The sequence below is a fragment of the Bombyx mori genome, chromosome 1 (genome assembly GCF_030269925.1).
Source record: "Bombyx mori chromosome 1, ASM3026992v2".
NCBI classification, from domain to species: domain Eukaryota; kingdom Metazoa; phylum Arthropoda; class Insecta; order Lepidoptera; family Bombycidae; genus Bombyx; species Bombyx mori.
In genome coordinates, this window is record NC_085107.1 from 15,038,779 (window position 1) to 15,052,143 (window position 13,365).

The 13,365-nt window shown below is 35.8% G+C and overlaps 1 protein-coding gene and 1 long non-coding RNA gene across 5 annotated transcripts in view; one reads left to right on the forward strand and one right to left on the reverse strand.

The window, feature by feature from the left end:
* LOC101741270 (activated Cdc42 kinase-like) overlaps positions 1–3,381 on the forward strand; it is a 51,363-nt gene extending 47,982 nt beyond the window's left edge. For 2 of the 4 annotated variants that reach the window (XM_038012172.2, XM_038012180.2), the window contains 2 exons: positions 1,661–1,791; positions 3,158–3,381. In XM_038012172.2, the coding sequence (XP_037868100.1) occupies positions 1,661–1,791; positions 3,158–3,355 (329 nt within the window). In that variant the 3' untranslated portion in view covers positions 3,356–3,381. The remainder of the gene's footprint in view (positions 1–1,660; positions 1,792–3,157) is intronic. The other 2 variants (XM_038012177.2, XM_062670080.1) reach the window with 1 other exon arrangement.
* A 3,516-nt stretch (positions 3,382–6,897) lies between these two features.
* Positions 6,898–9,611, reverse strand: LOC134199792 (uncharacterized). The gene is made up of 2 exons (XR_009974417.1): positions 9,382–9,611; positions 6,898–7,349 (listed from the first exon to the last, which is right to left on the reverse strand). It is a non-coding gene; the product is annotated as an uncharacterized LOC134199792 (long non-coding RNA).
* Positions 9,612–13,365: the final 3,754 nt, after the last annotated feature.

Below are 13,365 nucleotides of genomic sequence, written 5' to 3' on the forward strand. Positions count from 1 at the left end.
TCACCAACCTGCCTATTTCTGCTGTGAAGCAGCTTAGGTTTGAAGGGTGGGGAAGCCGTTGAGACGTTAGAACTCATATCTCAAGGTGGGTGACGGCATATACGTTGTAGATGTCCGTGGGCTCCGGTAACCACTTAACACCGGGTAAGCACTTCTATCCATACAAGCAATAAAAAATGTATTTGAAATTCTTAAATGGTTCTTTGCATTCACGAGTGTTTTTTGTTTGTTTGTTGTTTGTGTGTGCGAATGTTTTTTTAATGGCTCTGATTGTTGAACGTGCTCTGTTCAGAGCTTGACTCGTTTGCGGCATAAATGGGTGGGTCAGTGGTACTTGGCCGTGCGGTATATTCAATAGATCGTATTACCGTTAAATGAATAGTAGTGATCATAGTGCGTTCATATAATACTCCGACAACGCTGTTAATGATTCTCTAAGGAATCCTTTGTTTATTTTATATGACACTCTCGAGAAGAGATGGGTCAGTGTTGTTCTAAGTCTAGTCCACACGACCACGCAATGCAGTGCTAGCAATGTATGGTATCAGTAGATTATAGATATTAACACCAGAAGTATATCGAATCATGGATATTATCTGACTTCTATTGTGTAGATTTATTAACAGAATAGTTATCGTCTCTTGAGAAAGTATGAGTGATTCGCGTCTTGAATAGGCGGAATTGTGGTAAAAATGCTTACGTTACATCCAGCTCTGATGGATTTATGAAAACTAGTAGTCCCCCAGTAGCCAAAATTCAACTATAATTAATTGAAATTATAAGTTTGAACATTATTATACTTCTAGAATCACCGATTTCGCCAAAACTACACCATAGAGAAATAATATTAAAGACAAACAATATTAATCTAATCTCAATTTGACCACAGATTATAAGCAATAAGAGTATTTTGACAATAAACAAATAGTATACTCGTATATATTTGAGTTGTGTCAAATATATGGTAGTGTGTGTAATGTTTCTTTTATTGATTTATTGTATTTTTTATCCATAATTTTAAAAAAGAAATATAAACATTCTGCACTCCTCTATATTCTCTATAATTGTGGTAAATTTGATACTCCTCCGCGGAATTTGTGTTAAAAGGAGTACAAAGTTTTTGCTTCACGTATTGATATATAGATTACACAATATTTTCAAAGTAGTTCAATCGAGTAGTTTAAATATTTTGGGGCTAAAATCCTAGTGTACGTTCACGAACGACTACAATCGAGAAAAATAATAATAATACAGTGTAATGAAGAGAAAAGCACGAAATATAATTTGGGATCAGGGACTTTGATCTCGTGTCTCGGGACTAGTTGCGGTTAACTTGATGCCTACGGAACTCCGCGGCTTACCTCTAAGGTAATTAAAAATCAAGCTGGTCTATTATTGGCCCATATGATACTCTTCTTTTTCTCCACCTTATCCCACTAGGTGGGGTCGGCGCAGCTAATTTTTCTCTTCCATTCTCTTCTATCAGCCGTCATCTCAACATTCACTCCTCTCTCTCTCTCATATCGTCATTTACACACTTCATCCATGTCTTCTTCGGTCGACCTCTTCCCCCTCTACCTTGCACTACCATTTTCATACATCTCCTCGATCTGATACATCGTGCATAAAGATTCGCAATCAAATTTAAAACATAGTGTAGTGTTTCCAGAATGTTCTGACCACGTGTCGGTCGAGGATCTGCTCGAGTTCGCCGACCAGAAGCCCTGCGGCAGACAACGTGGCGTCGAATCCGATGAAGTCAGGATCATGAGAAAAGTACTTAATCAGAAAGTAAGAAGACTTTTTTTTTATTAGATGGGTGGACGAGCTCCCAGCCGACCTGGTGTTACTGGGTTACTGGAGCCCATAGACATCTACAACGTAAATGCGCCACCCACCTTGAGATATAAGTACTAAGGTCTCAAATATAGTTACAACGGCTACCCCACCCTTCAAACCGAAACGCATTACTGCTTCACGGCAGAAATAGGCAGGGTGGTGGTGCCTACCCGCGCGAACTCGCGAGTGGTCCTACCACCAGTGGAAAAAGTATGAGCGAAACTCTTAAAGCCCATTAAAATAATATCACAACAATAATATCTCATTTATTGATATTAAATTTGAAGCATATTATAACGGTTGGTTTTTTTTAATGATGAATTATCAACTAGATCTTCAACTTCAATATTTTTTGTTTCCACCACTATTGATCGAATTGTATTATCCTGTATTGAAATTGTAATATTCCGTTAGCTTAGCCCATTCTGAAATTATATTAAAGACTAGTATAATTAGTATAATTTAAGCGGCTTTTTATTAAAATTTGATGATTTGAAATAAACCTCTCAGTTATCACATATCAAAAGTGAGCTACCAATGTCACGATGTTGATTATTAAGTTTGTTGTAATTGGATACTTTATATGATTACATAAAGTGCATTAATTACGAACTAATAGCAGCTATGTCGTACAATGCGCGTCGTAATTATATTCACAACCAAAGCGGTCTAATTCTAAGGCCATATACATTATGTTATAAGCCTTCAAGTTCTTACTTGTTGTTATTTATTATGTATATTTCTAGCTTGTAATGTGATTGTGTGCCTAATAAATAAATAAATAAATAAATTAGATGACATCTCCCAAATATATTGCAGATACTGTAAAAATGTGTATGGTCAATGGTATTATAGTTTCGAATGTTTCCCAAAATGAAGTCTCACTTAAAACAATTAACATTACAATTGAGGCGGTCAGCGCAAAACTGGCCTAAGCTTACCATAGTTATTATGGAGCAATAAGGTTTAAGTTTTCATGATTTTGAATTTGAGTAGGCAAAAAAATAATACGCGCAAAAATTATGTTTACAAAGCCATCTGTCTATCTCTGGGTGATCTCTATCTATGGGTGAAACTATAGATAGGTCGATTTTGCTTGATTATGAAAAATTGTGGGTTAGGCCACTTTTGCGCTGACGGCCTCAATTATATGGTAAGTCCACATTGCAATAAAAAACTGTCAACGAACCAGAGCATTTCTCTTAAGATGGATTTCGATGTTTACAAATTGGACTCTTGTGAATGCTTATCGCGATGTGGCCCCCTAAACTTGACTCTATCGTCGGTCAGTCTAATGCCATAACCCCGTTTCTAATAGGTGACACCTGAAGAATGCTTAGCCGCTTTAGAGCTGAGTGATTGGAACGTTCACCAAGCCATCAAAGTGATGCGCGTCAAGATATCTGTCGGCGAGGCTGTTTCCCTGGAGGAATGTAGCACGGAGCTGCTAAAAGCCTGCGGAGATATTGTTAAGGCTTCGGCCGTACTAGTGCTTTGTAAACGTGAAATAAAGTAGACCTTTCGTGTGTGTTGTGTGTATTATTGTGCGTTTTATTTTAATTTAGGTCAGGTTTGGTTTTAGGAATGCTGATAGCGAAAAATTGTTGAAGAAGTTACAATGATAATTTTGATGGAAATTTGATTTTTAAAGGAATTTCAGTAGCAATGAAACGCAGGAGTTAGTTTGGAAGTTGTCAAATATTCGATTATAAGTTGAAATGTTTGCCAAACTGCTATCCAGCTTAGTCGTTTCAATACGTGGAGTACTCAAATAAATCATCCGAATTTAATTTCAATATTACACTATAAACTCTCCAATAATCCACACCTTGTGAAGAGGATGAACAACTAGATTAAGGAAAACGACTTTAACAGTAAAACAGTTAATTTAAAGTCTATCCAATTATTCATCTAGATTTCTGAAAATTCCTTTCATAGTCAACTAATTCCCTTCCATATCCCTCCTCCCTTTGATTTATGCGGCACGGCGCCTGGCTGTCGCTTCAAATAAGTCACGACGCTTTGAAGAAGGAAATAAATTTAATTCAAGCGTATAATAATTTCCTGGAAAACAAAGACCTTATTCATATTGATATGAGACATAGATATTATCGATGTATTTGAGCAGACCAGCTTAGGGCCACCTACACCATTCACGTTGAGGAATGTTATCGAGATCTTTATTAAACAATCATACAACAGTTACCACACCAGCCGCCACATATGTAAGTAGGCAGAATAATGGTACATACATAGCTCAAAATACATCCTAACATTAATAGTAATAGAATCTTATGGCTTTTACTACACAAATCTATTTCTTCATCGTAAATCTTTTCAAGATGTTAGGTTCTATGAATTTTTTTAGAAAAAATGGTATCTGCACGGGAAATTTCGACCCGGCGCACAGTGGGTCGATACTATGATTTTAGTAGTAGACTTAGGCACCAACTTTGTTTTTTTACATTTTTCTTTATGTACATAGATAGAGCTCGTTAATCTAAATAATAATTGTTTTAGGCAAAAATTACAAAAACTTTATAGTTTGGTCAGAAAAATATGTTTTGTGATTTTTTTGTATGGAGCGGGTCACATTAAATTAAATTCCTGCTAAGTACCGCGAGGTCCCGCTTTGAAACTTTATTTTCCTTACACCTTGTCTAGTCTACTATCATTTGATGCTATGAACATGTGCATAAAGTTGCAACTCTGCCAAATAAATGGATTGAAAAAAATTAATAAATACATAGAATAAAAACCTTTATATTTTTTTTCGTGAGTGCTTTTAAGTTAAATTTGATATGGATTAGTAAGTAAAAGCACGTAATGATACCCAGAATTACATAATACCTAACAACAATACATTTAGTAGGTCTCTAATTAAGCAATCTCTTTAAGTTTTATATATTTTGTTTCACCATTCGATCTTTGGGCCAGAAGACAAAAGAAGATTGTGTAAAATATCCTCATTAGTCGATGTTCTACTTATTTTTCTAAAATAACAACTCTCTGTATATTTCCGAAAATTTTTATTGAGAGCTTCCGCTGCCTCTTCCGAGAGCTTACCTATTCGAATGGCACCAACGTTCTTCATTATTGTATATCACCGCCATGAGCCAACAATTTATGGATACTGGAAGGCATATAATACCAGGGATATAAATTAACATACAATTTTGCAGTATATCTACAAAATTCGGAAAAATTGGAAAGGTCCACGCGCTCTCCAGATGCAACAGTCTGAAGAATCAGGTGAACGTGAACGTAAAAAAACAAAGTTGGTGCCTAAGTCACTAAAATCATAGTATCGACCCACTGTGCGGCGTAGTTGAATCGATCGATACAAATACACCGGGCGTCATCCATTAGGCCGCTTATCTACAATCTATCTGAGAAACGTACGCTTGTTGAATCCTACATCGAAAGCTTGAAATGATATTTACCTATATCATTTATGTAACTTTGTTATATTGTTTTTCTCTGTTCCTCTGTTTCTTCCTTCCTCTGTTTGTGTTATAAAAACCAGCTTGCTGTGCCAAGTCGTAGTTAAGGCTGATCTAATCTGAACAATAATCATCAGATTTCAAAATATAATGTAATTTTCCTGCATACGTTTTTAAGTTTGTAAAACTACCAACGCGAGATTAAGATAAAAGCTATATTCCAAACATGAAAAAATTACCAATTACAAGGAATAAACGCGGAGGACCTTCTCTCAAAACTAAATTATTTCTTTTGTGTGGCATAGGACGAAACTCCGTACATTATTTATATTAAAATGAATAAAAAAATTTAAGATAATATTATGGTTCTTTTCAGAAAATATTTAGTTATAACGTATCAATGAATATTTCCTAATATTTTCTGACGCCACCGAAAAGGAGCTCAGAGCATTTGGTCGTTTTCGGGTCAGTAATTCGAAGCATACGAGTCTATCCAATTGGGTCAGACTGTGTAGGGGTGTAAGACCAAAAAATTAATGAGCAAAAATAAAACTTGCTAAAGTACCTACTTCAGTCATTCTCAAAATCCCCTAGTTCACAGCTATCTTTGAATTATTTTCGTATAATCATATATCGCTCTTTTACGTAGGAGGAACTAGATCTTATATGCTAAAAACCGACAATGAAATATTACTCTCGACAACCCTAAGGCAGTGGAAACGGATCGCTACACCCCCTAGAGTCACACCCCGTTGTGCCCGCAGAAGGCATTCGTGACTTCGTGAATTAAGAGCCTTGTACATTAGGATCAATGCCTTAAATTTGATATGTACTAATTGAAACTGTTGTACTTTGCATAATTCAGCTGGTCTATATAGGATATAAGACAACGTTGAAACATTTATTGTTGATATTTTTCACGACACCTACCAAAGTAGTGTAAATCACAATGTCTACTTTTCTTGTGGGCATATGGGTGGAATCTGGTATAGAGGCTTGTTCCGTTACCGAGCCAAGGTGCAGCTAACCCAGTGTTTCCCTGTAGTATCTTAGATGTAGCCTCCTAAGAAGTTAGGTCTCCTCGTATAGGTGTGATGTCATGTAGAAATGTTTCTTCAAAACTAACAACGTGGAGAACGCCTTTTACCTTTATTTAAACTAAGAATTCTTTAAACTGACATCGCCAATTTGTTTCGCAAAATCCTCTTTTCTATCTAGTGATTTTATAGTGATTGATTTTGAGACTTATTGGTTTGACATCATTCAATTAAATTTTTTTGAATGCATTACCAATAGAGTAAGTAAATCCACTGCAAAGTGATCAATAAATTGAAACAAAACAAAAGAGCCAGCATTATATGTTGAATTTTGCAAAAGTAACTGAGGAAGTACAGTGAAGCAGTCACTCAAAGTAACTGGGTCATCGTCGAGAACACCCGACCCAATCCATTTAAGAGGGGCTTGTTCATAACAGCTGTAGTTACACAACGACCTTCTCGTTCCGAATTCAGCCCCTGCAGTGTAATTACTCTGAGGCCCGCATACAAATGCACTATTTATCACACAAACACAATGATCCTCGAAAATAGGTTACCAGGATAAAATAAGAGAAAGATTTGCGCTACTGAATCAGTAAAAGTTTTTATTGTCCCAAATAAATAATGTGCTCATCTGTAAATTTTTATTAATTAACAATTCTATTCGATAGTTTTATTAACAAATACAATCTCGTATGACTTGTTTGTAAAGAATCATTATAGAGAAATAAATGACATTTAAGAATGAACTAAAAAATTGAATTTCCAATTAAATGGTACGATAAGGGTGATATTAAAAATTAATATTTAAAAATAAATTAGATAGCTGTTAGAATATAATATGATCAGTTTCCCCATTGCTACATTGTCATTAAATATCCAAAGACACCGCATAAGCGACGTCATTATTATATTAAATAAGGAAACGTTTTTGTGAGATAGGGAAATTTATATCTAAAATAGGGCAGCAGAACGCTCGTTTAATTACGGAAAGTAAGTAGGCTATTCTCCCGCGGTACTGCTCAGCCAACTGTAAACGAAAAAGGGTTGAAATTTATAATGGGGAATCGAAAAAAATTACTCGTTAGATTAAGCCGAGTTAACACGATAAATTCATACGTTAATCGGCTTAAATCTCTATATTAATAGGTACGTGAAGCAAAAACTTTATACCCCTTTTTACGAAAATTGCGCGGACGGGGGAAAATGAAATTTTCCACACTTACAGAGAATATAGAGGAGTGCAGAATGTTAATAATTTTTTTTAATTTTACGTTAATAATACATTAAATCAATAAAAAAACATTACACACACTACCATGTATTTGACACACTGACATACATTAACAAACCTAGTTTTTCGGATTATTATTTTATTTAGCGATGATTTTCTTTTAAAGGTTATGTCACGTTATTTTAATTAGATATAGAGATTATGAGAAAATCTTAGAGTTTTTGGAGCATAAATCGATTGCTTTGTAGTTATTTTTCTTCATAAATAGGAATACTCGAATGCAACATAAAAGGCAGCTTAACATGATTCCATATTTACGACTGTATATCTATTATTCGTACCATTAAATAAACACTCACGAGCATACCGAGTACGCTACGACGGTTCAGTTTAGTGTATGTTTACCGGAACCGTTATTAAATGAAACGGGAAATTACGTTTTTAAAGTCTTGTGAATATGAAATTTACTAATTACGTTAGTCTGCTGGTACTCATAAACTAGCAATTAAGCAGCAGTAGTTTATATTTTATTTTATTTTTATTGCTTAGATGGGTGGACGTGCTCACAGCCCACCTGGTGTTAAGTGCTCACTGGAGCCCATAGACATCTACAACGTAAATGCGCCACCCACCTTGAGATATAAGTTCTAAGGTCTCAGTATAGTTACAACGGCTACCCCAACCTTCAAACCGAAACACATTGCTGCTTCACGGCACAAATAGGCAGGGTGGTGGTACCTACCCGTGCGAACTCACAAGAGGTCCTACCACCAGTAATTACACAAATTATAATTTTGCGGGTTCGATTTTTATTACACGATGTTATTCCTTCACCGTGGAAGTCAATCGAGAACAATTGTTATAGTCGGATTTTTTATTAGACGAAGTCAAATGACGTTTACTGTGTTGTCAGTTTTTGATGAAATAAAGATAGTGTTGTGACAAAGTGAACGATTGAAAAAACTCCTGAATTAATGAAATTGCCTCGATTGTCTAGTGAATAGTTGGTGTGCCGAATTGCCGATATCGGGTACGGGGTTCGAATTTTAGGCGTGCTTTGTACATACCAACGAGTTTTCGACGAAATATTATGTTCCTAAAGTATCTACCTGCACTGAATACCGAGTGTTTTAAACATTAAGAAAAATATTGCGAGGAAACTTGTTTGATTGTCCTATTTCCAATACATCATATAGTTGAAATTATAGATGTATAAAATATAACAATTATAGGTAGGTAATGAAAATAAAAAAAAACTGATTGTAGTTACATACTACTAGTAACATATATTGGAGCACTTTAATACAATTTTATTGTAAAATATAAATAATATTCTTTTATAGTTTGAAATTAATGATTAACTCTTCACACTCTTTGTTCATTCATGTGATTGAACGAGAACTGAACACATCACTATTACTTTAAATATAGCAACATTATTTCACAAAGTGACATTAGCTACTGTCAGCTGGCTTCGTCTAATTAAAAATCCGACTATAAGTACGTATTTCAGTCGAAAAATTGGTACCCGCCGGCGGGATTGGAATGCTAGATACGAATGCACCGGACGTCATATCCTTTAGGCTACGACGACTTCAAAAGGTTTTCGGTTAGATTTCCAGAATGACATACTATTAGATGCTTTTACTTTTCATTTAGAAAAAAAACCAGCTTTATGGAATCATTTTATCACGTATCATTAAAAAAGTACAAGCTGATGAAGTGATAATCACTGCAGTGATCAAATATTCTTTGACGATCAGAATAAGATGAAAAGAGCTTCTGATCTGTTAAAATAAGTATTTCAGAACATCAACTATTTACTTACTAATACAACTTGAAGCGTTTACTTCATTTTCTGTGAAATTTGGCCTCCGAATTCGTATTGATTCGTTTTTCGCCGCCCTCCCGCAGACCGAGGTCGTGCCGTTTCATTTTGCATGTGTATACCTACAATTTCTCTGCTCGACCTACTTTCGTGATAATTCCGTTGTGTTCAACTCCACATATAAATGAAAAATGTACGGAGCTGCTCTAAGGGGCGTAATATTTCCAGAAATGAAGACAGGCGCCCGCCAGTGATAAGATTGCTGTCACGTTAACTCGTGGTCTCGCTAAACTATGCTTTACGTAACTGAAAACAAAGCTTAGGATGGCTTAGGAATACTGCTTTCCGTTTATTTATTCGATGTTTATTATGTATTTATAAAAACTGGCCATGTGCAGTGGTAAAAGTTTTTTCATCATTTCATATATATATATATACTCAATATAACTCATATAGAGATCATACTGAAGATATTCTATTCGGATTTCATTTATCTGACGTCATAAATCTATTATTCATATAAGTAAAATGTCTAGGACGTACATACAGACAGACATAATTCATTTGACAGAAAATATACAGACAGACAGACAGAAAGATAAGCACACAGGTATAATATCATTATGAGCGTCCCGAATGGCTCACTAGTGTTTACTAACTTTATTTAAAGAAATGAATGAATTCGTTAATATGAAAATGCATGATCGGACAAAGAAGTATCACGGTGGCTTACACTTTAACGGTAAATAGGAAACAAAAATGAAGTACTTTTCTGTTGAGATTACCGCAGACTTGTGTTCATCATGAAGTGAAAACTATTGAAGCTATGGGAAGACTGATTACAATTTTTTTTCTGTCGACTTTTTTTACTTGATCTTGACTAATTTTCTTCTTGCACTTCCTTTTACTTGCAATGCGTGTAATTTTAAACTAGCACGTGTGTATACACCTCTATTATTTCTGCATCAGTTTTAGCGTATTATAATACCGATAGCACAGAGGGATCGCTTCGTAACGCGCCAATGTACGTCCCTCCCTCGACAAGCTCGGAATTAGGTCACTTGTGTATAAATATGAGTGACAAAAAGTGTGTTAGCTATGAGTAGAATTTCTTATTTAATGCAGCAATGTATGTATATTAACATCTTCAAAGCGTTGTTTATTCAATTAATTACTTTTCTCCAAAACAAACATGTACATACTGTATTATTTCTGCTGCCGGCGGCAGATATGCCAGAATGGAAATTAAAATGAGTAAATTAATCTATGTAGTAATAATGATTTATTTATATAATTGTAATTCATAGCCTTTGAAATCATGGGGGTATTAGTTTAATAACAAAAAAAGATACACGATTATGACGTCATCTCCGCAAAACAGTATAAGAGCAAGACAGGGATAAACCAACAGACTTTCTGGCCGGTAGATTCAGCGAAGCACTGCTCTTGCAAGGCCTGATGTTAGCAAAGTCAGAATAGTTAGTTCTTCGAAACTACTGGCAAGAGGCTTCCACCACGCGTTAACACTTTTATTAGAAGTTGTTATCAAAACGCTCTTGAAAATGTTAATTGCTACGTCATTTTGAACAGGTTTTCGATGCATTCATTGAAAAAAATCCCAGTATATGGTTATGTCTAATTCATTATTAAATCCTAGTTACTACATCTACATCTACATAGTGTCTTACGAAACTATGAAATAAAAGTGCCAGTCAAGTTCGGCGAGCTATCTTAGGGTAATACCTGAAGGTTTCAACTGGAGTGCTCTAAGGAATTGTTCGAGATGATACCATCGTCTCGTTTTTACCATCGCACCGCCCGCCACCGGAGTAGATAGAGTTCATCCATACTACCTGGAGCCACTGCGTTCATTCACAGTGCATTTCCAGAGATCTTTTGGCCACGTATCATCCGGCTTTGCAATGAGCTCCACTCCACGGTGTTTCCCCAGCGCTATGGCTTTTACTGGTGGTAGGACCTCTGGTGAGGCCGTACAGGTAGGTAACATCACCCTGCCTATTTCTGCCGTTGCAATTATACTTGAGACCTTAGAACTTATATCTCAAGGTGGGTGGCGCATTTACGTTGTAGATGTCTATGGGCTCCAGTAATCATTTAACACCAGGTGGGCTGTGAGCTCGTCCACCCATCTAAGCAATAAATAAAAAAACAAGTCCTTCTTCCAACGAGGCTTGTAGAGAGTATTAACCGGTAGGCAGCGGCTTGGCTGTGCCCCTGGCGTTGCTGACGTCCATGAGCGACGGTAACCACTCACCATCAGGTGGGTCGTAAGCTCGTCTGCCTATACGGTAATAAAAAAGGAATAGCACTTGTGCGTTATAGCTAGTGAGCTCATCTACTCGTCTGAGCTTAGCTGGAATAGCCTCCTAGGCTACCAGCGAATAGGTAGGAGAAAAAAAGTGTGTGTGTGTGTGTGTGCAATTCACACACGGTAGAATTGAAACTTATAAATAAAAATAATCGCAAGAGTCAACTACTCCGCAGTACAATGGAGCAGCCTCACCCTGGGGGAACCGCCTGCATGATCACGGTATCCCTACGCCAGGTAAGTATGATTTAGCAAGAAAAATACTAGAACCTCTATCAACTGTGTAACATCTCGTTATACGGAATTGTTGAATTTACGTGCAGCGCCATCTTTTGATAACAAACTAAATAGAAATAATTGTAAATCATCTTTTATAGTATGAGGTAGCGCCCTCTGTGAATTGATATTTTAACTTGACGTATAATTTGTTCTATCTCATTCTCTCGCCGGCTGACTCCCATACATTTATGTGTTTGTGTCTCTATGGACTTATTTTTTCGTTTCGTTTCATTTCGTTTCATCGAGTTTGAAATCACAACGATTCTAAAGAAGTTCCACTTCAAAAAACGTGTGCTATCTATGGTTGTGGCATAAACAGGCTGCACGGTAGTACCAACTCGGCACGGTATACCGGTAGGCAGGTCATCACAATCATTCAGTGTTTATGTTCAGTAGCGTTTAACAAAACCACTGTTTATTTGAACGTTTATTATTACCGAACAGATCCCATTCGATCTCTTAAAATGATAATTACGGAAGCTTTGAACAGAATTCACGTTTTATCTCACCAATATTTTAAATGCACGTTTGTAATAGATGTTTCTAAATTCTTTTTAGCGTCGTATTGGTTCCATTACACAATATTACGGCGAACGAGGTAATACAATATTCAGGTCGGAAAGCGAATTTCTTTGTCAATTACGCATGGCACTCTTCGGGGCTTCGTAAAATAGCTTCTGTTTTATTCTTTAACAATAATAAAAAGTAATCAAAGAAAATTCACCTCGACATACTTCATTCCTTTCGTTTTCGACGTACTTAATTCCTTTAGCAGCTCAACCAAATGTGTTTTAAAAGATTTATCAATGATTTGAAGTTAGAAAATTATTGTTTAAGTTTGATAACTAAAAGCTGCCAATATTTTTCTATACATTAATAACATCATCAGTTTCTAGGAAAGCCGATATTTGTCTTAAATAAAAAGCTCATCTATCGATCGAGTAGTTTTGTTTTATTGTTTTTGAGAGCTCATATGACATAAGCTCATAGGCACAAAGCTTAATGTAACTAATTTTGAAGTCAAATAGGCAATAAAACAATAACTAGTTGTCAAGCAAAGCAAACTTGTAGTTTCATAAGGCCCTATATCTTGAACCTGCCATATGGAGTATGGTTGGTATGGTCTAGTAAAAGTTGGTACGAAGGTACGACAAAAATCTCGGGAGTTTTATAGTCACAAATTTTTTAAGCTACTCAAACGTGATCTACTTTTTCCCACTTTCCTACCTTCTCCCTAAATATAGGTTTTAGTTATTTATTATTAATATTACAACATATCGTTAGCACATCACGTTTGTTACCTCAAACATCTTATTAATATGTATAATAAAATAAACACGTTCAAAGCTAACGACAGGAGCTAAAACAAACGCATT